This window comes from Canis aureus, chromosome 34 (genome assembly GCF_053574225.1).
Source record: "Canis aureus isolate CA01 chromosome 34, VMU_Caureus_v.1.0, whole genome shotgun sequence".
NCBI classification, from domain to species: domain Eukaryota; kingdom Metazoa; phylum Chordata; class Mammalia; order Carnivora; family Canidae; genus Canis; species Canis aureus.
This window is the reverse complement of record NC_135644.1, coordinates 12,122,393-12,146,389: the sequence shown is the minus strand read 5'-3', so window position 1 is coordinate 12,146,389 and position 23,997 is coordinate 12,122,393. Positions and strand designations below refer to the sequence as shown.

The following is a 23,997-nucleotide window of genomic DNA, read 5'->3' as shown; positions in this document are numbered from 1 at the left end:
TTTTGGGAACTGTTTTAGATTTACAGATATAGTTGTCTTAGTCTGTTTGAGCTGCTGTAACATAGTACCACAGACTAGGTGGCCTAATAAACAGGAATTTATTTCTCACGGTTCTGGAGGCTGGAAGTCCAATATCAGGGTGTGGGCTTCACTAGGTTCTGGTTCCACTGCACTCTTTAGAGTTGCAGACTGCTGTCTTCTGGCTGTGTTCTCATGAGGTGGAAGGGATGAGCTAGCTCCCTGGGGCATCTTTAACAAGATCATCCATGTCATATGAGAGCTCCACCCTCATGACTAGTCACCTCCCAAAGGCGCCACCTCCTGATACCATCACACTGGGTCTGAGTTTTCAACTTGAGTTTTGGGGAGATACAAGCCTGCAAACCATACCAGTAGAACCAAGAGGTCCCAAATGCCCTTCACCCAGCATCCATCAGTGTTCACAGAGCCATGGTACATTTGTCAAAACTAAGTAATTAAGATTGGTACAATAATCTTAACTAAGTAATAGACTTTATTCAGATCTCCCCTCATTTCCACCAAGGTCCTTTTTCTGTTCCAGATTCCAATCCAGAATACACATGGCAGTTAGCAGCTCTGCTCTATATTTGCTGAGACACTCCTGGCACTTTGCTCTCTAGTCCTTAGCTGTCTCATGTGTCCAGTGGGAACCACTTTAGTGCAGTCTCCACCTAACCAGGCACAGTGAAGATTGAAGGGGGTAGGAGAGTGGAGAGCGTTTTGTGAGCTGTAAAGCTTCACACCAGTGTAAAGGATTTACTGAAGCCTGCAGGGTCCTCTCTTCACCACTGGCCACTGGGTTTGAGGCCTCTTGCTGACTTAGCTGGCATGGGCTTTGGAAGGAGACTTTCCTACCAGGCCTGCCCTAGCTGGGGGACTCCTGGTGCTCCAGGCCCTGTAGGCTGATTGGGGGGTGGATATCACCTGATTGACCAAGGGCTTTGGGGGGCCTCCTCCCAGTGCTTCCTGTGTGTTTGAAAAGCTCCTCTGGGTGCTGCCCGCTTCAAGCTGGGGTGGAGGAGGTTGGAGGTTACCGACTCTGCTCTCCCCTGGGCTTTTGAAATGACCAGTGCAGTGCCAGCAGGCCACAGAGCACCATGAGTTGGCTTAGCTGCTTTTCAATTCTCTCCTGGTTGGGGAAGGGGAGGGGTGGTGGGTTGAGGGTACAGGGGTGAAATGCTGAGTCTATTTTGGGAGGTTGCAGGAGTCTAGCTTGGCATGCGTTCTCCAATCTTGGCTCCCTCTGGGGTTTCCTGGAAGGATTTCCCATCTTCCCACAGCCACTCTCTCCAACACTGCTTCCTTAGTGCTTATAGTTGACTAGTGGTCTCAAAAGGTATGTCTCAGTCCCAACCCCTGGTACCTGTGAATGTGATATTGTTTGGAAATAGGGTCTTTGCAGTTGTAACCGAGTGAAGGATCTTATGATGAGATCATCCTGGGTTTAGGGTAGGTCTTAAATCCAATGACAAGTGTTCTTATAAAGGACAGAAAAGGATGGGGATCCCTGGGTGGCTCAGTGGTTTGGCGACTGCCTTTGGCCCAGGGCGTGATCCTGGAGTCCCAGGATCAAGTCCCACGTCGGGCTCCCAGTATGGAGCCTACTTCTCCCTCCTCCTGTGTCTCTGCGTCTCTCTCTCTCTCTCTCTCTCTGTGTCTATCATAAATAAATGAATGAATGAATGAATAAATAAATAAATCTTCAAAAAAAAAAAAAAAAGAAAAGGAGAAGATACAGAGAAGACAGCACGTGAAGATGGAGGTAGAGGGTGGAGTCCTGCCATGAGCCAAGGGATCCCAAGGGCTGCCAGCAGCCACCGGAAGCACAAGTGAGGCATGGAACTAATTCTCCCCGGAACCCCCAGAGGGAATCAGCCTGTTAACACCACAATTTTGGACTTCAGGCCTTGTCTTAGCCATGCTGCCATAACCAGATACCAGAGTGGGTGGCTTAACCGACAAATTTATTTTCCCACAGTCTTGGAGGCTGGGAATCTGAGGTCAGGATGCCAGCGTGGCTGGGCGTTGGTGAGGGCCCTCTCCTGGCTTGCAGGTGGCCGCCTGTGCGCCGTGTCTTCATATGGCAGCGAGTGGGGAAGAGAACAAGTGTTTCTCCTTCGAAAGCACTGATCCTGTTGTGGGGAGCCTACTCTGTCATCCTCATCTAAGCCTAAATTCCCAAACGCCCCATCTTCAAATACCATCACACCGAGGGTTAGGGCTTCAGTGTACAAATTTGGGGAGTTTGCCGTTCAGTCCATAGCAGTCCTCAGAGCTGGGAGAGAATAAATTTCTGTTTTAAGCCACCCAGCTTGTGGCACCCTTTCCTCACAGAAACCACCGGAACAAAAGACTTAGGGGCTATGGTTTGGGGGTCACAGCAAGGGCACTGGCTTGGGGAGGCTGTGGATGCACATGAATGGTGTGACAGTGACCTGGGCTCATGGGATCCAGACTCTGACCCTGGGAGGACCAGCGCTGGGCAGAAGTGGGCCAGGGCTGCTGCTGTGGACACACTTTGTCTTTGGCTACAGCACTGAAGATAGGGCCCCAGTACTACAATTGAAGGTGATTCATTGGCACGGACCCTTCCTGGGTCTCTTGCTAGGCTCTGCAGCTGGCACTGAGTACCTGGGCCTGCAGGACGAGCTGGGCCAGACAGCCCTGCACTTAGCAGCCAGCCTGCAGAGGCATCCATGGTGCAGAAGCTCTGTGTGGCACACACTGGGTTCCACAGCAGAGCATGGGCCACCCGGTGTGCTCCTGGCCTGCTGCCTGCATGGCTCCAGTCCCCACCCGACCCCTCCCTACTCAGGGCCCAAGCACATCCTTAGCAGCGACCCAAGAACCAGCTTGGAGAAGTTAGAGGAAAGTGAGGAGGACCGGAAGCTGCAGGCTGAAAATGACAAGGACCACTGCCCAGGCCATGTGGCCACCATCCGCGAAGAGGCAGGCACGGTCTGGTTACTCCAGGAGCCCCACACGGCTGAGCTGCTGGAGATCCTCCCGCGAGCAGGCTCAGAGCCTGCTACCCTCCCCCCACCTGTGGCCGCACCCCAGCAGGTGGCACCATGCTTGGGCCCCAACCCGCCCCTGCCTGGCTCTTGCAGCGCAGTGGTGACAGTGACAGGATGAGGAGTCGGGGAAAGACCAAGCCACCCAGCTGGGAGGCCGGGGTAAATCAGCAGGCAGGAAAGGGGGGAAGAGCTATGAAGGGGAGCCTTGAGGCCGACCTTGGGCTGCCACAGAGGGAGAACATGGGCTGCAGTGAGGACAGACCCAGCAGGGGTGGTGGGAAGAAATTAAGGCAGTGGCACAGGTGCAGGAGAGACCATGGCTGTGGTGACTGGTATACGCAGGCGGCGGTAGGTGGCAGCATGGGGCGACTTTGGGGGCAAGAGTCGGAGAACTCAGGCTGTAGGAATAGGAGCATAACCTCCGGCAGCAGTGATCCGAAGGTGGGTGGTGGTGGGGGAAGCCCTTAGCCAGCAGCAAGGAGGTTTAGTTGGAAAACCCGGGCAGCAGAGACTCTCCCTTGGGCAAGGGACAGCCCTGAGTGGTGGGACTGGAGGAATTTGGGTAGAGGTGGAGGGAGAGACCTCAGGTGGCTGCGGCGGCCCAAGAACAGGCGTGGGCCTAGAACTCAAGTAGCAGCTCTGGGAGAAATGACCTCGAACATGGTGGTTTGAGAGCCAGGGGAAGAAACTGAGGCTTGAAGACAAGACCCGGTTCCTAGGGTGGGGTAGGTTTAGGGGGGCAGCGGGCGAGGATGCCTGAGCCCCTCTGCCTGGCGCCACTACCCCCAGGAGGAATACAATGGCCATGTGGTCCCTAGTGGCCGAAGCCAACACTGCCAGCTGCCACCCAGCCTCAAAATCGCTCCCTGATGACCCCATCTGATTCGTTTAAATGTTAACATAATTTCTGATTAAAAAAACAACAACAACACAAAAACAACCTCCCAGTTCTGACACCTAGGGGCAGAAAAAGAGAAGACCTAGAGATCAGAGCTCTGGATAGTTCTGCGTCCACCCTCAGTCTATAAATGCACACCCATCAGCACTTACCTGCCTGCGTCGCAGTTCCAGGATGCTCCTTACTTCCCAAGAAGTCCTCCTGCTATGCAGACAGAGCTGCTCATCGACAGAGCTGCACGGGTGGGCACAGGGGGGCCAGGCCCTCAGCAAACGCCTCTCGCCTCTCAGTGGGGAGACAGATCCCAGCACCCCCTGCTTCCCTTCCCGTTGTGTCAGTGGTCTTCTGGAGACCAAGCCCACACTAAGGGAAGAGATTCCAAAGATGAAAACCTTTTTTAAAAAATTTATTTACTTATTTATTCATGAGAGAAAGAGAGAGGCAGAGACACAGGCAGAGGGAGAAGCAGGCTCCATGCCGGGAGCCCGATGCGGGACTCGATCCCGGGTCTCCAGGATCACGCCCTGAGCCAAAGGCAGACATCCAACCACTGAGCCACCCTGGTGCCCCAGATGAAAGCCTTTGACATGGTGACACTGATGGGACATATTTAGTGGCTGATGGAGCTACATGCCGCAGCACTGTGGCATCCACTTAGGCTGGCTCTGCTGGGCCAAGGGGTATGTGCTGAGGGGCTTTGCTTTGTGGGGGAAGAGGGGTTATTTGATGTAACGGACATAGGGCAAGAACAGAGTTTGGAGATTTGGTTTGTTATCACATCACTCTGTGACCTGAGGGAGGTCACTTCCCTAAAACTTTGTTTCCTCATCCTTAAGACAAGGAGAATGGAAGTGACTTTTCAGTTCCTTCTCCAAATCAATAGTCAGTCCTGGGAGACTAGACCAGATTCGGCAAAGAGCAAATTCTTTTTTTGGTCATCTGTCTTTTTTTTCTTTTTTAAAGATTTTATTTATTCACGGGGGTGGGGGGCAGAGACATAGGCAGAGGGAGAAGCAGGCTTCACGTGGGGAGCCCCATAGGAAACTCGATCCTAGGATCCCAGAATCATGACCTGAGCCAATGGCAGACACTCAACCACTGAGCCACCCAGGCATCCCATCTTTTTTGGCGTCTAACTGTGGTAAACATATGTATATAATGTGACACGTTTTTACCATTATTTTCATTCTTTATTTCTAATTGTGTCAAAATATGCTTAAAATTTACCATCTTAACCATTTTTAAGTGTACAATTCAGTGGCATTAAGTACATTCACAATGGCGTGCAACTGTTGCCACTGTCTGTTCCAGAACTTTCCCATCATCCCAATCTGAAATTCTAACCATTGATCAATAACCCACCCCTCCCCCTAAAACCCTGGCAATCTCTATTCTACTTTCTCTCTCTATGGATTTGCTTTTTCTAGGTACCCCATTTAAGTGGAATCATGGGATTTGTCCTTTTGCGTCTGGCTTATTTCATCAAGCATGTCTTCAAGGTCGGTCCAAATTGTAATATACATCAGGATTTCGTTCCTCTTTAAGGCTGAATTATACTCCATAGTATGTATATACTGCTTTTCCACTGATGGACACTCGGGTTGTTTCTGAAACCTTTTAGTATCATAAATAATGCTGCTGTGAACATTGGCATACAAGGGTGTGTTCAAGTCCCTGCTTTCACTTCTGGTGGGTTATCTCCCTAGGAGTAGTTACTGGATCGTATGACAATTCTTTGAGTGTTTTGAGGAACCACCAAACTGTTTTCCCTTGACTTTACTCTAAAACGAAGGCACTGTGCCCTGCCATGGGTGTGTGCTTGAGAATTCCTTGGAGAAGCAGCTTGAAGCCACCTGGGTTCTGAGAGGCCACCTAGAGCCCAGGGCTACCCCCTTTCCACTTCTGGAGTGAACTATGTTGTGGCTGGGAAGTGGCTATGAAGAAAAATCATTTTCTCTCCTGTTCACTTGTCTGGAATTTTAGAAATGGTGGTGATATGTGCATACATTTCTGATTTCACTGATAGAACTAAAACCCCAAACATGACTGCCTGAGGACTGGGGAGGGGAAAGGCCAGGAGGTTTAACTGGGAAGGCAGAAAGTGCTTGACACTAAGACTGAAGCTCTCAGAACCCAGAGCAGAGCTAGGGTTGGCCTAGGTCAGGTGGGAAGGGGCCACAGGAGCTAGTGAACAGATGAGCTGACCCAGCCGTGAGCTGCTTTGAATCCACATTTGGTCTGGTTTCAACTCTCAGTTCTTCTACTTGCTAGCTTGGGCAATGAGCTTCAGCTTCTCAAGTGCAGTTGCCTCACTTGTAAAATGGGGACAGCATGAAAAGTCAGGAGGATGGAATAAAACCACATTTGTGAGATGATTCTCACAGTGCCTGGCCCTCACACTCAGTATAGCTCAGGAAACTAGCTGGCTATGTTCCTCAAGTCCTGAGCATCACACTGAGGTGCTGTGTTAGACTGGGAAGCCCTTCCCTCACCTCCCAGTTCTAGAAATCTGCTTTAAAGTTTGGGGTTTTGATGCAGTTTGCATCTTGGTGGCTGTTCTAGAACTTACCTCTTGCCTTTCTAAAGTTTCTCTCTGAATGAAATGCTTTATCTTTTGGGGACTGGCAGATGGGCTTACTTGTAGGTGCAAAACTGACTTTTAAGCAAAGGGTACATTCTTTGCTTTAAAAACTTAAAAAAAAAAAAAGCATACCAATAGAAAACCTGTTATTCTGGTTATTCTGGGCAAAACTCTTCCAGATGCCTTTGGAAATGAATAGTTCCTGTTAGTGATCTATTTCATTTACTAAAACGGGCTCATTCTCCAGGCAGACAGAGCAGGATTGAAGGAGAAGCAACGTGCAAATACTTGAGGCCATAAACTTATGTAAATATAAGTCATTGGCATTAATCGTAAATACAGAAAATTAATGTCTGGTAAGTGAGCTTGTATCAAAGAAGACAGATCTTTCTGTCCTCCCCGCCTTTCTCTGCTCTGTGCGGTGCTCAGCTCTGCTCATCCTTGCTGATTTAATTCAATGAGCCGACCTGCAAACACAGCCAGGGTTCCAATGATACAGACGAGCATGAAGACTCCAAGGAGGATGTGGTCCATCACCATTGCAACATACTTCCATTCCTCAGCCGCCTGGGAGAGAGAAAAGTGTTAGAATTTCCTAAAGGCGGTCATTCGACACACAGTGTTCATGTTATGCATCGTCTATGGCCCATTCAACTGTAGATCTCAAAGCCCTTGACATCCCTTGGCTGGCATTGTGATCTTTATTTTCCAAAAGATGGTTCACAATGGGATGGCTCAGCGGCTTAGAGCTAGATGGTCCCTGATGCACATCACAGGTCAGCAGCAGCCTCTTGCATGCCAGCCTACCCATCAAGACAAACCCGCCCATCCGTGGTCAAGTGTTTGATCATCTAAACCTGGAGGTGTGGGTTTCAAACCATAGAACTTACATTATTGGACTCCTGGTCTGACTTCATCGTCTCTGCGATGTATTTGACTCCTTCAATGGCACTTTTTACCTCGGGATGTTTGATCAGGGGAGAGTGGAAACCCATGGGTGGAGGCCCTGGCTTCCCAGAAATGTCAGAAATGTCAATGTCTTCCGTAAAAATCTTTTTGTCTTGTTTTTCTCTGGATGGTCTTTTCATTGTGGAGAAGAACATGATATTTGGGATAGTGTCGATAAAAACCTAACATAAAAAAGAAATCCATGCATGAGAATTACTGCCAGCAGGGCAAGTATCAGACTCTAACTTTGAACTTAGCAATGTGACTTTGGACAAGTCATTCGGCTTCTCTGGGCCTTAGCCTCTTTGTCTTTAAAATAAAAGGACTACACGAGATTTTCTCAAAGATTCCTGCAGGCATACCCTGTGGCCTGTCAAATGACTATAGTTAATAGAGATGATTCTGTAATGTGAGCAGTTCGCCACTGGAGAGAGCCTGCGTGCAGCTATTGGACTCCATGAGAAGCCAGTGAGGCTGGAGCTTCCAGCCCTCCTGTAGGTACCGGCTTCTTTCAAAGCCATGTGTTAGCAGGACAGTATGATTAAAGAAAAGGTCTTCCTGGCTAAAAGAATATATAAGGGTCCGGCCTCCTTAACAGCTACACTGTTTTCTTCTATTTCTTGTTCCTGAAGAAATGCAACATAGGGGTTGCCAGGGGTCCTAAGAGTCTCTATAGATGCAGGGCCTGATTATCTTCCCCACAGGATACGTTGCAAGCAGCAGTGTCTCTGTCAATTCATGACAAAGCTTTTGCATTCCACAGAAAAGACCGTGGACGTTAGCGTCTCTGTGAAGTTTTATTTAAAAAACTGGCATATTTGAAATGTTAACACATTTTAAATTTCAATAATGTAAATATTTGAGACCAAGTCCCTTACCCAAACTCACTTTTTGACAATTTCTTGTCAAGCACCTCCTCCATCTCTAGCCCTTATTCTATTCTCGGCAGATGATTTTCCCCGCAAAATATAAGCAGTCTGTTCAGAGATTGGAAGACATACGAACAGAAATCTCAAGAATTTCACAGCATCTGAAGAAAAAGTGATTTATTCACTTTCTCTCATCGAAGAGATTATTTAAGCTTGAATTTGAAGGGGGCTGGTAATTCTGTTTTTCTTCTGTGTCTGGAGAGATTACGAGTTATTTATCCCTAGAAAGAGGCTAAAGGAAGTTCCTTCCAGAAATCCCCTAAAAATCCCCAGAAAGGACTCTCAGGTCCTAAGTACCCACGAGTGTTAGCCAGAATTCCACGGGCCGCGTTCTGGAGGGCGAGACTTTGCAGGGCCTCGCTCACTCACCTTGCGTACCCAGTCGGGCATGACGTGGGTGCTGGGGGAGCGGTGGTGTGTGTTGATGACGATGACGGTGATGATGATGGACGCGATGACAAACACCATGGTGAACAGCATGTACTTCCCAATCAAGGGCACGGCGCTGGAGGTGGAAGGGATCAGCTCCACGATGACCAGGAGGAACACGGTTAGAGACAGCAGGACAGAGATGCTTAGAGTCATCTTCTCTCCTGGGCAAAATGAGGAAGAGATACAAGCGTGCGTTTGTTATGGGCTGACTCATGGGCTGAATCGTCGTACCCTCCAGTTTTATCTGTGGAAGCCCTCAGTCTCAGCACCTCAGTGACTGCATTTGGAGACGAGGCCTTTAAAGAGGTTATTAAGTCAAAATGAGCTCGTTAGGGAGGGCCCTGATCCAGTAAGACTGGTGTCCTTCTAGGAAGAAGAGATTAGGACACAGACACACACGGAGGAAAGACCAGGTGAAGACACAGGGAGAAGGCAGCCATCTGCAAGCCAAGGAGAGAAGCCTCAGAGGAAGCCAAACCTGCTGACATCTTGACTTCTAGAACTGTGTGGAAATAGATTCCTGTTGCCTAAGCCACCCAGTCGGGGTACTGTGTTATGGCAGCTCTAGCAAACTCATGTACCACAGAACCCAAGGGTGAGAGCAATGTGGCCCACATGATGCTGGGGAAATCTCTTAAGCAGAATTTGGTCCTATGAGACCGTAAGGACCGTTAAGTGTGCTGACAATGGCACACTTGGCATTTCTCATTAGAGGCTGCCCAGCAGTTAGTGATCTACCCTTGATATTCCAGAATTCTGTTGCTTGGAAGAACTCAGGAACCAAGTGCACCAAGCTGAGTGACAAGCTAGACTCCAGGTGGCAGTTTTTCCATCTACAGCAGAATGTCATAAACCTTCCAAAACTGAACCTGATCTACTTGGTACCCACCAGTGGATGGGCAACCCAGAAGTAGGCGTGTCATTTTGTCATTAGGAAAGGAAGGTACAGGATCAAAAACAATAAACTACTTAGTTTTTCAAATTCATCTAAGAGGGTAATTTGGGATTTCCCTGCCCCAAGATATTTTCACCAGGCCGTATACTTTCAGGGGAACAACTCCCTGTTGAGTTGTTGGTAGGGTCTTGGTGTGGCAAGCAAAGAGGGAGGGGCTAAATAGCACTGGAGTATTTTTGTGGGGACTGACCACCTTAGATGCAGTTGTTGTTGTTGTTGTTAAAGATTTTATTTATTTATTCATGAGAGACACAGAGAGGCAGACACACAGGCAGAGGGAGAAGGCTCCCTGCAGGGAGCCCGATGTGGAACTCGATCCCAGGACTCCAGGATCATGACCTGAGCCAAAGGCAGACACTCAACCACTGAGCCAACCAGGTGCCCATTAAAGAGCCTTTGGAAGGGACTTTCCTGGGGCTGATCTTGCCGTTCACTTTGGGAAACCCTTGGGTTGCCCTACTCTCCTCCCATACTGGATGCTTCCAGATGCTAGGAGTATCTACAGGATACAGAGTGGATGCAAACAAGAAATAATGAATTCTACCCAATGAGGAGAAGTCTACCTAGTGGGTAGGAAAGTTTTTAAAAGTGAAAAAAAGGGGCAGAATTATAAATATGAAATATTGATCAAGTTATACCAAATTTCTCAATTAATAATAATAAGAGCTAGCATTTATCAAGCATTCCCACTGTTCTAAATGCTTTTTAAGCCTAAACCATTTCACATTTACAGAAACTCTGATTGGTTTCCATATTACCCTGCCTGGCATTTTCTCTCTTCACTTTAAGAAGTTTCATTTGATTAGAAAGTCAAAAAACAAAGATTGTGTTTGTGATCATTTGTTTAAAGATAAATACAATTGTAAGTACAACATGCATTCTGTGGGGCAAATTCTTTTTTTTTTAAGATTGTATTTATTTATTTAAGTAATCTCTATACCCAATATGGGGCTTGAACTCACAACCCTGAGATCGAGAATTGCATGTTTTACTGATTGAGCCAGACGGGCACCCCTTGTGGGGCAAATTCTCTCTTATTCTCTACTGTGGCCCTGCCACATAATAATTGTTCAGCAAATATGTTGAATGAGTGAGCGCATATGAATCTTTTTTCCTTTTTCCTTGTTAGAAAGTTGGACTTGGGGGACACCTGGGTGGCTCAGCAGTTGAACGCCTGCCTTCAGCCCAGGGCCTGATCCTGGAGTCCCGGGATCGAGTCTCGCATTGGGCTTCCTGCATGGAGCCTGCTTCTCCCTCTGCCTGTGTCTCTGCCTCTTTCTCTCTGTATCTCATGAATAAATAAATGAAATCTTTAAAAAAAAAGTTGGGCTTGTGTCTGTGTTTATCATTTTGATATAATTGTTACCTGTCATAAGTTTGATGACTGTTGGGACCACCTTTCTTTGTCCCTACTTGTCTGCCCTAAATTGTTTATGAGCAGTGCCTTCAAGCAGGTACTCGTGCCCCCTTTTCCCCTTTGCTGTGGATTGTTGGTCTTCGATGAAATTATGTCACAGATGTGATTACCGGGTAGGAGGTAGGGAAGTTGCCCGGGCTGATATGTGAGAGAGAATTGCCACTTGGGAAGTATGGTCTCGTGGATAAAGATACTGCCATCTGGAAAACAGACATGCAGAAGCTATTTTCAAGTGTCAAGCAGTGGGCAAAAGAGGCAAGACTTGGATTCATCAGCATATAGCAAGTGGTGTCATAGCGGGAGTGACCTGTGACCCAAGCCTTACCCGGCACGTTTCTGGGCACACCGTAAGTATTCAGCAAGTAAGTACTGGTGGTTATGCACTTTAACTCGACTGCACTGTGTGTATGCGCCTCCAGGGTCACGTCCACCTGTGCCCACCCTTGTAGACTGCTCCAGCTGTGAGCGCTACGCACGGTGACTCGCCACTGAACGTGGCCACTCAGGAAGTGCATCCTCCCAGTGGTGATGATTTGGGCCTGTCCACCTGTATTTGTTTATTAGCCCATGATTATTTATGGCTTCCCCCAAAACAGCAGCATGGGATGTGTCAGCGGCGGCAGCAGCGTCTACACCCCAGCGGCATCCACAAATAGCGGCCACGGCGTCTACACCCACCTGAGTCCGTAGGGAGGTAGAACACCAGGCCGGTTAAGAAGGAGAAGAGCAGGCAGGGAATGATGACGTTGACGATGAAGTAGAGAGGCAGGCGCTGCATGACGAAGTGGTAGGTGATGTCCAGGTAGGGGGTGGAGGGGCAGCAGGCATAAAACACCCAGTGCTTCCAGCCCCGGGACTCCTTGATCACCCACTCTCCACTTTCCATGAAGTTGCTCAGGTCGGGCTGGTCGCTTTCCTGAGAAGATGAAATGAAACTTTGAAAAGCTGTGTCACCCTGAGGAGGGCTGGGTTTCACTCTCAGCTGCACTAGAGCAACGGAGTCCAGTGCCATCACATATCCAGGAAGGAACCCAGGAGGATCTCTTCCAATTTGGGCCTTAGAGTCTTTTTCTATAAGATAAGAGGAGTTTGGACTACTGGGATCCTCCACGTTGACTGCACATTCAAGTCACGTGGGAGCTTGACAACATATCCGTGCTTTAGTCCCACCCCAGACTGATGAAGCCAAAATTCCTGGGACTGAGCCGGGGTATAGGAATTTCTGTAAGCTCCCAGGTGTTCCCATGCGCACCCATCAATTGAGAACCGCTGAATTAAAAAAAAAAAAAGAGAGAGAGAACCGCTGAATTAGATGATCCCCAAAGTTCTAACTGGTGCTGAGAGCCTGCGACTCTGGAGGGACAGAGTTGGACACCTGGATTACGCTTCCACATCCAGCCTCATCAAGTGAGGTTGGCACCTACCGGGTTAATGGCCACCACCGAGCCGTCATAGGTCCAGGTGCCCAGCTTCATGCTGCAGTTCTGTTCATCAAAGGGAAAGTGGGTGACAATGATCTCACAGTAGCTTTTGAAGATGGCCGGAGGTGTCCATGTGATGTGGCCCGTGTAGTCCAGGAGCACTTTGGTGAACTTGACAATGGCAAAGTCACCATCTGCACTGCAATTGGGATCAAAGAGGAACATGACTCTAAGTGACGGATGAGCCTTCGGTTCTGCTTGGGGATGTTAGCAGGAGACAGCTGTTAATTATTCAGGTGCTAATTATAGATGCTTTCATTTGTGCAGTGTCACTTTTTATTCATGGCAGCATTTCCCAAATTTGTCTGATAATCACTGGGGTGTTTGTTTAAAATATAGATTTCTGAGCACCATCTAAGCACTAAATTGGAATATCTGGGGAAGAACCTGGGAATCTACAGTTTTAAAGAAATAACAGGTAACACTATATACCAGATGTGTTTTTCCCAGTTCTCAGTAGTATTTGTAGTGTTGATCTCCATCTATCCCTTCCCCAATATACTTGGAAAGTTAATTGGGAAAAAAACCAGGAATTTTTAATAAAAACACGTCCAGTGGCTCATGACTATGGTAAAGAGATAAAGAAGGGTTCTGTTTTCTTTTTCAGAAATATCTAGAACTCAGGGTGGAGACACAAACTCAGATGCCTCCAGGGCCAGGCAGCTGAGGAAGGTGTGAGGGGTGAGGGGAGAGCCTTCTCTCCTCTCAGGAGGGCACCACTCAGCTTTGCAGTGGTGTCCTCTTGTGAGTGAAGGCCTAATACTGCCAGATACTTGGTTTCTTCCTCGGAAGCTGGAAATCTAGGTTTTTTAAAAATCCAAAATATCCATGTTTGTGAATAGGGATTTTTCTAGAGAGACAAAACTCCAGAGTTTAATGTGATATTTTTCAATTATCAGATGTTGGCACTAAGTTTCATTTTAAAAATCCACCATAGGGATCCCTGGGTGGCGCTGCGGTTTAGCGCCTGCCTTTGGCCCAGGGCGCGATCCTGGAGACCCGGGATCGAATCCCACATCGGGCTCCCGGTGCATGGAGCCTGCTTCTCCCTCTGCCTATGTCTCTGCCTCTCTCTCTCCCTGTGACTATCATAAATAAATTAAAATTTTTTTTAAAAAATCCACCATAGTAGAAGGGCACCTAGGTGGCTCAGTCAGTTAAGCACTGCCTTTGGCTCAGGTCATGACCCTAGGATCGAGCCCCATGTGTTTGGGCTCCCCACTCAGCAAGGAGCCTGCTTCTCCCTCTCCTTCTGACCACCCCCCCCCTGCTTGTGCGCTCTCCCTCTCTCGCTCTCAAATAAATAAAATCTTTTTCAAATTTAAAAATAAATAAATAATCTACCGTGGTAGATAATAAAAAATAACAAGCCACTTGTGCAGGCCATATTCGGTGGGCAGTCCACTTGACTCCAAACAGCCTGTGTCTTGGAGCCTTGGCCAAAGGTATTAGAATAGATGCTGAACAGGTGGGTGGGGTCTGCCCTGGGGGACTTTCAGGGACATATGGCATATATTGGTGCCTCACTTCATAATTCAAGAGATTTTCTTCCCACTGATTTTTCCCTGGGACAGAGGTGAGGCTCTATCCAAAAAACTGGTTTTGAACCTTCTCAAAAGAGCCCCAAAGAGCAGAGGGCCACAGGATCATCTAGATCTGTCTCTATAAGCAAGCAAAACACGGTTCTCTCCACACCAGGGTGTTTCTAAGGGAGCTTGTCAAGAGGACCTGAGGATTTTAATTGCTTCTCTTAGATTCTTACTGAAAGAGAAACTTAACACAAGACACTCTGCTCTCTCAGCGTATTTGTCCAAAAAGGTTACACAAATGATTGGTTAATTTGACTCAAGCTTGAATCGCAGGTATAATTGGGAAATATGTAGTAGAAAATCAGTGTAGGAGGGACGGCCTTAAAGGGTGTCATTTCCATTCCCAAGCCTTTGCCGCCCTCCCTGGTCATTCTGCTAGAAGGCGCAGCCTGCTTGGACCGACCGACACCCGCTGTAGAATGTCAGACTGCAAATCCTCTAGGCCGACGGCCGATGCTCCTCCCTGGGAAGGATGCTCTTTGAAATGAACATTCCCTGACAAATGAAGGGCATATGATAATGAACCTGTCATTAAACCAGAGTGTCTTGAATCACATTATAATTTCACAACATGCAGTCTGTCACGGAGCCCAGTGGATGGGCTACGCAGGCATCCCAGGCCATCAGCAGCACACGATGTCTTGGGATGCCGTGAGGCTGTGATGGATAACAACCCCGGGAGGTTCAGACCTATTGGTAGGAAGGACATTTAATTCCAAGGAACTCAATTATATGAATTTGGGTTCCTTGGATAGTTGCCATACACCCTTCAGGAGCTCTCGGGGATTAAATGTCCCCCACCCCACAGCCCCGATTCAATTTGGCTCTGATAATTGTTTCTATTCATAACACGAGACACCATATGGCACCCCTAGCATGTCAACTTGGCTCTTGGTTTTTAAGGGTTATTTAATGTGAACGCTGGTGAGAAGCATACTGAGAGTGGCAGCCCTTCCGATAGGGCACTTGGGCTCCACCTGCCCCAGGAATGTCCCCCTCCGCAGCCTGTGTGCTTTGCTTACTTGTTATAGAGAACGAGGTCTGGGCGCCAGATCTTTTCCGAGGGAATGTGAATTTTTTTCACGCCACCATAGTCCTCTGGATTCCATTTTAGGTTGTAATCCACCCATTGCTAGAAATGAAGATATTTCACTAATAAAAAGAGCTTAAAAAACATTTTAAAAAAATCTAAGGTTATCAAGGGGCACCTGGGTGGCTTAGTCAGTTGGGTGTCTGACTTTTGATTTTGGTTCACATCATGATGGGATGTAGCCCTGGGTTGGCGCAGAGTCTGCTTGAGACTTTCTCCCTCTTGCTCTGCCCCTCCTCCCTGCTCTCGCTCGCTCACTCTCACTCTCTCTCTAAGATACATAAAACTTTCAGAAATAAATAAAATCTAAAGTTATCAAGAGTCCTGATGGGTATGATAGTTCAGATATTGACAAAAATTGTGCTCCAGTAAAAAAGATTTGATTCAGAATTCAGCTTAACTAAAGCTTTACTTTAATAAATGATAACAGCCAACACTCCTATAGTACTGACTCCATGCAGGCACTGTTCTGAACATTTTACATATATTCATGATTTAGTCTTCACAACAATCCTATGAGAGAAGAGTGATTATTGACCCCATTTTACAGATGGGAAAACAAAGTACCCCAGGTTATGCCCCTGGGTGGTGGCACATCTTGCCATGTCACACTACCCACCACTGCCCATAGGAGAATGACCCTATTGTGAACATTTCCCTCAAGGAGGCAATGTCATCTTTTAAAAATATTCTATTTTCTGGCAGCCCTGGTGGCTCAGCGGTTTAGCGCCGCCTTCAGCCCAGGGCGTGATCCTAGAGACCCGGGATCGAGTCCCACGTCGGACTCCCTGCATGGAGCCTGCTTCTCCCTCTGCCTGTGTCTCTGCCCCTCTCTCTGTGTTTGTCATAAATGAATAAAAAATCTTTTTAAAAAATTCTATTTTCTCCTACATTATAAAAATAATGTGTGTCCAGTGCAGCACATTCAGATGACACAAGGTCACGAACTAAACCGTCTCCCCCCAAATTTGTATATTGAAGTCCTAATCCCCAGGACCTCAGAATATAACTTTACTTGGAGACAGGGTCTTGATCAAGGTAATTAGGTTAAAATTAGGTCATTGAGGGACACCTGGGTGGCTCAGTGGTTGAGAGTCTGCCTTTGGCTCAGGGCATGATCCTGGAGTCCCGGGATCGAGTCCCACATCGGGCTCCCTGCATGGGGCCTGCTTCTCCCTCTGCCTGTGTCTCTGCCTCTCTCTCTCTCTCTCTGTCTCTCATGAATAAATAAGTAAAATCTTTAAAAAAAATTAGGTCATTGAGGTAGGCCCTCATCCAACATGAGTCATGTCCCTAAAGAAGGTGACATTTGAAGACACACACATTCAGGAAGAATGCCATGCGAACGTGACTTTGGCCAACTATATGCAAAGAAGGAAAGCCTGCAGCAGATTCCCCCTCACAACCCTCAGAAGGAACCAGTCCTGCCAGTACCTTGATTCTGGACTTCTGGCCCCAAGAAGCGCAAGAAGATAAAGTTCTTTATCTGTGGCTTTGTTTGCGGTAGCCTAGCGAACTAACACGCACAAAGCACAAAGTAAAACACACACACACACACACACACACACACACACACACAGATACCAGCAAATATGACCCATAATCCCATGACATGGAAATATTTACTTCCATCATGTTGGTATGCATCCCCGTTACCCAGATTGATCCCCTCTGGGCCCAGGTTACATTCCAGACTGAATACAGATGACATCAATGCACTTATCTAGCTCCATACCTGTTTCAGCCGCACATTGGTTGTCACAATCTGATTGACTTCATCCTGAAAAAAGATAAGACCCCATATTTAGGGGTAAGGAGGGGAGCAGAGGGGAGGGTGCTCTAGGGTGAGAGGCGTGGGGAGCCCCGAGGGCTGCTGTCTCACCACGTTGATGAGCTGTATCAGCTGCAGGCCCACGGTGACCTCCACGGCCTGGCGGTGGTCTTCCACTGGCCGAACCACACTGTTGTAATCTTCAAATAGCTTTGCCACCAGGCGGGTCTCATGTTCAGAGCCCACGACGACGCCAGCTGGGACAGCAAATGACACACATGCTGTCAGATTCCGCTCCCCACCCTCCACAAACCCTGACATGAGTAATGGAGGCGTGACCAGCTAATGGAAGGCACGCAGGCCCCCGTGTTGAAGGGCTCCCAGTGCAGCTTTTCTGGTTCTAAGTTCCTTTCCAGTCGCAGCTGCTGGTGTGGTCCCTTCCCAGTGGGTGTGCCAGATTATCATGACACTTGTGCTTTGAACAGATGACATTCCTTAATACAGCTGCTGGTGGAATCAGGTTTGCTCGGTGCACACACACAAGGAGAGGAGTCCACACAAAAGCCAGTCTCCGTATTTCAGAGTCTAGTCTTGGGGTAATGAAATCTCCGGTTGGCTGGCCTCAGCTCTCACAATGCTCTGAACAGCCAAAAATTGATGCCGGTTCATACCCACTAGGATGGCAAGAATTCACAAAATCAAAAAACAGTAAATATTGGTGAGATTCTGGGGCCCTCATGTGTTGCTGGTGAGAATGTGAAACGGTGCAGCCGCTGTGGGAGACAGGTTGGCACACGGCTTCCATGCGGGGTGATCATCTGACCTAGCGATCCCACTCCCAGGAGTATCCCCCAAAGGACTGTCCACACGGAAACTTGTTCACCCGTGTTCACGGAAGCACTGTCCGTAAGAGCTAAAAAAGATCGAGACGATCCGAATGTCCATCAGCAGATAATGGATGGGCAAATTGTGGCATATCCGTGCAGTGGGTATTACCCATAAAAATGAATGAAGTTTTGATTTATGCTACAATGTGGATGAGCCCTGAGAACATATGCCAAGTGAGAGAAATCAAACACAAAGGGGCACATATTGGAGGATTCCACTTATATGAAATAGTCAGAATAGGTAAATCCATAGAGATAGCAGATTAGTCATTAGCAGGGACTGAGGGAACAGGGAGGGGGGTAACTGTTACTGGGTACATGGGTACGGGTTTCCTTTTGGGCTGATGAAAATGTTCTGGAATTAGATAGCAGTGATGGTCGCATAACATTGTGAATGTACTTAATGCCACTGAATCATACACTTTAAAATGGTAATTTTAGGGACGCCCGGGTGGCTCAGCGGTTGAGTGTCTGCCTTCGGCTCAAGGCATAATCCCAGGGTCCTTGGATCGAGTCCCATATTAGGCTCCCTAAATGGAGCCTGCTTCTCCCTCTGTCTGTGTCTCTGCTTCTCTGTGTGTGTGTGCCTCTTGTGAATAAATAAATCTTTTTAAAAATGCTGATTTTAGGGCAGCCTGGGTGGCTCAGCAGTTTAGTGCCGCTTGCAGCCCCAGGTGTGATCCTGGAGACCTGGGATCGAGTCCCATGTCGGGCTCCCTGCATGGAGCCTGCTTCTCCCTCTGCCTGTGTCTCTGCTTCTCTCTCTCTGTGTGTGTCTCTATGAATAAATAAATAAAATCTTTAAAAAAAATAAAAATAATAAAAATAAAATAAAAATGCTGATTTTACGTAACGTATATTTTACCACAGCAAATTCGATATAATGTGTATTTTTCTGTAATTAAAAAAATAAAGTCACTGCTGGTGAGTATACATCCATGTTAAATGAGCATAGAGTAAAAACCATGTGCTTTTCTGACCTGGATCTGGGGCTACTATCTGGAGCATGAGTGACTCCTAGGAATCTTTACTGCATTTCCCTTCAGGATGGTGAGCAATGTCACCTACTCCTCTTAGACCCCACCGCCCTTTTATGTCTAGTGTTACACGGTTCTCATCAGCCTCTGGTGAGGCAGGCAGACCTGCATTCTCACCTGAGATCTGAGAGGCTGGAAGACGTCTCCAAGGTCCCGTGGCTAGGGCAGAGCTTGGAGGGAGCCCTGTCCTTTCGCTCTGTGCTCCTGCACTAACTCGAGATAACCAAGAGTGTGTTGTGGGCTGTCCTGGAAACTGCACAACTGCGCCTAGCATTATTCCCATGAGAAAAAGCGTTCCAAATTCCAACAAATGCCTTATGAAGGATCTTTGTAACTCAAGCCTTACGCGGATTGGGGATTGCCTGTTCGGGGTTAGGAGAGGAAGCAGACACACGATCCAGTTGCCCTAATGCATGTAACCAGATCTCCCCTTTCCGCAGGTTATTGCTGAAGCCACCATACCTTCTCCTCCAGCCAAGACAACTTTAAAAATGGAATGAGTGAGATGCTTTCCTTTTTTCCCCTGTAGTGTGAGTCTATTGCCTCTAAGACAGGTTATTATTTTTCTCCTTTATTTTATTTTATTTTATTTTATTTTTATTTTTCTCCTTGAATCCTAAGTGTGAGAGTTGGTCAACAAAATAAGTAAAAAGTAATTACTTTTCCTGTTTTTATTAATTAAGGAAAATAATTAGCATATCCAACTTAACGTAGCAGACGCTCTTCTGTGTGCTTTATATGTACTATTTTCAATCCTCATAACTGGGTGGGGTAGGTACTGTTCTTGTCCTCACTTTGCAGAGGAGGAAATTGGCCCATAGAGAAGTTGAGTGAGTTGTCCAGATTTCATAAATGGTGGAGCCAGGATTCAAGCCCAGAGCTCTTGCTCTCAGCCGTTATTTCTCATCCAGAATTTTGGATCATCTTGAAGTTACCAGTGTTGTGCAATGAGTTGAAACATTTTCATCCTCACAAAGAAATGTGTATTTTGTTGGTCGAGCTTCACTGATGGCCCTGTATGTGTATTATTCTATGGAATCCTTATAATAATTCTACAAGATAAGTCTTTACCGCTAGTTTTCAAGTGAGAAAACTGATATTTGGACAGTTGCTTGTGTTCATGGTTCCCAGCTATTTGGAGGTGGGACTCTAAATGCAGGCAGTCTGACCCCAGGTCTGTGCTCTTTCCTACCTCCCTCAAGATAAATGTATCATTTCCATCTGGATTTTTGAGACTTTCAGTATTTAGATGTCTCCATTATGACCTTCTGGGACTCTATGCATGTAATCCCTGACCTAACCTACCTCATTTCTAGTTTCCCAAGCTTTTTGAACCCAAAAGCATCCATGCGCAGCAGTTACTCATAACATCTCGCCCAAACCCCTGCATTTGATGACACTTCAAGGGGCCATGTTGTTCAAAGATCCAGTTTTTGCTGTCACCCTATTGAGCCCCTGGGACAGGGCAATCCTCTGTCCTCCACACCTGTCCGCCCTAGGCCCTTCCTGGCCCAGGGTGGGGGGCAGGGTACTGGCCTGGGTCACCAAGTGCCTTGGCCACTGAGTTTGAAACTATTGCTTTGACACTGCCTGGGCTGCTTATTTTTAAGTAACTGTTTATTTCCTGTTAACAGGAAGAACATACTAGAGAGCATCAGATAGAGCAGATGGCCCACACTATGAAGCAGGGAAACTGTGCAGGCCAACTCTGGTCCACCAGGGAGAAGGGGAGGACTGGGGAGACAGGCCTTCCATTCCAACGACATTCACGACATTCACGTCTTCTCTCTCAGGCTCACTAATAGCAAGGGAGATTGCTCCTTCCCTAAGGCATTTCTAAGGAATTTCTGGAGAAGTCTCCATTTCTTAGATTGGATTCATTGGTGGTGTTTGGGGTTTTTTTGTTTTGTTTTTGTTTTCTTCCTCTTTGGGGGGAGGAAAAAGGACAAAGGGCAGAGTGAGAGAAAACATACAGGACTTGAGGTCAGAATTCTTTGATTCAAAAAAAAAAAAAAAAAAGAATTCTTTGATTCTGTCCTCAGCTCCAATGTGGTCTGGAAAGTTGGACCAATTCTCCATGGAGTCAATGAATCACAGTAAATACTTTCTTAAAGACAGGGTGTAAACTGATAAACGTACAGACAAATAAAAATGTCAAAGTCTTTCTTTTCAGCGAGATCATATGGGTAATCTTGATTCAAGTGGTGGTAACGTTAATTCACTCATCGAGCATTTATTGAGCTTTTACTGTATACAAAGCATTGCTTTAAGAGCTTTGAGATATTCAGAGGTGAATCTGATATGGATCCTGTCTTTCTACCCCATGGAAATTGACATTTGTCATTTACATAAATAGCTAGGAACAAGCTGGAAAGTAATATGGCAGTGCGATCCTTAGGATTCCAGAGATGGAAAGAGAAGAAAAGGTTGTAATGAAAGGTGGTGTGTGAGTAGAACAGAGGTCATTATATGGTAAGCTAGCATAAGAAAAAGTGTCCTTGATGTGAATGAGAATTTTGACCACAAAGAACTGATTCTAACTAGGGGAACCCAGCCACAGTTTCACAGTGTTCTTTCTGTACCATACTGGTTCGATTTGCACTTTTATGGAGGAACAGCCTGCTGGATTGGGCAAAAAGAATTTTATGTTTACCAGTCACTTTGGGTCATTCTTACCTCAACCTGGTGCTGTATCTCTTGCTACTTTTGGCAATTCCAGGCTGTTTTCTGACTAGGCATGTAATAAACTGAGTCCCCCACTGATCACATTCCACCATTTATAAACTAAGTAACCTCGGGCAGGTCATGTCTTTCAGCCTCGGTTTCTCTGTAATAACAAATCAAAGTTGTGCGACTGCCTCATCAGCTCAAAATTTCTGTGATCCTCTATGTGAATTGATTCCAGGAAACTCTAGGTTTGATCTAGATACATCTCACATACCTATTTAGATAGGTAAACATGCGTTTTCCAGAGGTCTTTGGTGTCCTAAGAGATTGCTTAAGGATTTTTATGTGTAAGTATATCACTGAAGAATTCTCATTGAGTGTAATGTCTGCAGGTGCATGTGTATGTAGACACACACGTGCATGTGCTCACACACGCATGCATACACACACGTAGACACACACGCATTCTTGCACACACACACTACCACCACCAGGCCAGTTTGGGTTGGCTCAAGTCCAAATCCCACAGGCTGTAATTTATCTGAGCTTAGATTATTTCCCTGAACTCTACTCTTGAAAAACATTAATAATAAAGCTCTTTACCTTTTTTGCCCAGAAGGCCTGTGTTTGTGTCAGAGCAATATTAGAGAAATCACAGAATGTCAGCCGCCTTGTTTCTCAGGTGGGATGATATCACCAGTAAACTTTTATATGAAGCAATCAGCAAACATCTCCTACTTCCCCCTACCGGAAGTTTGGGATTAAGGATTGCATTTCAGCTGCTGTGTTGTAACACATTCCAGAGGGGAATGCAGGTCAAGGGCTGTGCAAGGTTTTATAGTTTCAATTCAAACCCAAACCCACATGGAGTAAAACAGTAGGCAGAAGTGCATTCATACGAACTTTTTTTTTAAGCTTCAGAAGTTAAAAAAAAAATGACCAAATATTTCATCTCTTATGGAAAGAGTTTAGTTGCAATTATTCATAGGTTTCTCTCTCTGGCACATGTAGCTGTCAATCAGTCCTCTTCATGATCAGAAATCTCCCAGAGCAGCAAAAGGACTTGTTCACCATATTGTCTGTAATTAAAAGATGCCACTCTGAGTCCCTATAGTTGTTCAAATATGAAAACCGCTCTGGGAGGGTGGAAGGGGTGCTGAGTCTGATCAGCTGGGTGAGTCGATGCCAGGCACTGATGGAGGCAGAGATCTTCATGTCCACTTTATAGACTTTGACCCGGCAGCTCCTATTTTAATGGGATAACACCAACTAGCAATCTTTATCCACAAACTGAATCAAGCCAGCAGGAGTGAAAAACCGACAGAGGAGCCTCGGGCTGATACAGCCCTGCCATTCTGTGTTCCCATCAAAGAAGCAAGAAACTGGCCTGGGGACTTCTGATGCTTCACTGGAGAGCCCCTCAGCCCTGGCACTTACCTGAGCAGAGCCCAAGCAGCAGGAGGAGCGGCCAGGGCTCCATGGGCCGTGGACGCCGGTGTGGACTGGGGTCAGAGCGGTGGCTTGTGCTGCTTGCAGGCACTCTCTGGCTGGAAGCTTGGCTGCTGGAGGGTTTGGAAAGTGAGTCGACTCAGTGGAGCTATTGTTTTACACCACCTGTTTGTGGCAGTGACAGCTGGGCTGCCCAGGGCCTTGGAGCCCAGGGAGTTGCTGAGGGCTAACAGTGTTACAGGGTGCCTCACTTTACATGATTGCTATACCCTTGACGCGTTGAGTGTGAACCGCATTGTGTTTTAAATGCACCATGAGTTAGATTTAATAATAATAAAAAAAAAACAACCAAACCTATAGTAGGGAATGGATTGTTTTAAATAGTGAGCAACCCCCTCTGTTTTTGTATAAACCAGACCCTCATCTATGTGGAATGATTTGGATCAGGGTCTCTAGGTCTCAGTAGATACTCAGCTGTTTGTGTAAAACACTGATCATCCTAAATCACAGAAGTCTACATTCTACACACAGGATAGGACATTCTGGTTCATTCTAGACTCAGAGCCCATGGGCCTTTTGTACTGAATGAATTTGAGAAGAGTGTGGTCAGTGCCGAATCTACCATCGGAGAATTCCACATGTGGTTGGGGTTGGTTTTTAACAAAGGTGGCTTCTTCCATAAAACTGGTTTTATTGGCCCCTGGGGTGGCTGTTCCAGCCTCCCTCCCCGCATCAGGCAATACCTGTCCCATGGTGCACCATTAGCTGGAACAAACTGCCCACCTCCCACGTATTGTTATTCAAGTGAAGCGTAATTAGCGGCAAAGT

At 46.9% G+C, this 23,997-nt stretch overlaps 2 protein-coding genes across 40 annotated transcripts in view; one reads left to right on the top strand and one right to left on the bottom strand.

Annotated features, from left to right (window-relative positions):
- LOC144304705 (uncharacterized) overlaps positions 1-23,997 on the top strand; it is a 135,412-nt gene that overhangs the window by 23,258 nt on the left and 88,157 nt on the right. For 4 of the 39 annotated variants that reach the window (XR_013371646.1, XR_013371640.1, XR_013371639.1 and 1 more), the window contains one exon: positions 5,364-5,435. The exons of 33 other annotated variants lie outside the window; for them this stretch is intronic. Coding sequence is in view for 1 of the 6 variants with exons in the window: in XM_077883257.1 (XP_077739383.1) it covers positions 5,364-5,435 (72 nt within the window). In the remaining 5 variants the exon portion in view is untranslated. Of the gene's footprint in view, positions 1-5,363; positions 5,436-19,493; positions 19,554-23,997 lie in introns of all 39 variants that reach the window. 2 more of the 39 variants (XR_013371665.1, XR_013371658.1) reach the window with 1 other exon arrangement.
- Positions 5,014-23,422, bottom strand: CHRNA1 (cholinergic receptor nicotinic alpha 1 subunit). Its single transcript, XM_077883251.1, has 9 exons — positions 23,158-23,422; positions 17,241-17,386; positions 17,094-17,138; positions 15,291-15,400; positions 12,623-12,818; positions 11,877-12,114; positions 8,764-8,987; positions 7,408-7,647; positions 5,014-7,084 (listed from the first exon to the last, which is right to left on the bottom strand). Exons 1-9 carry the CDS (start codon positions 23,198-23,200, stop codon positions 6,953-6,955), a joined length of 1,374 nt encoding a protein of 457 aa, XP_077739377.1. The 5' UTR covers positions 23,201-23,422; the 3' UTR covers positions 5,014-6,952.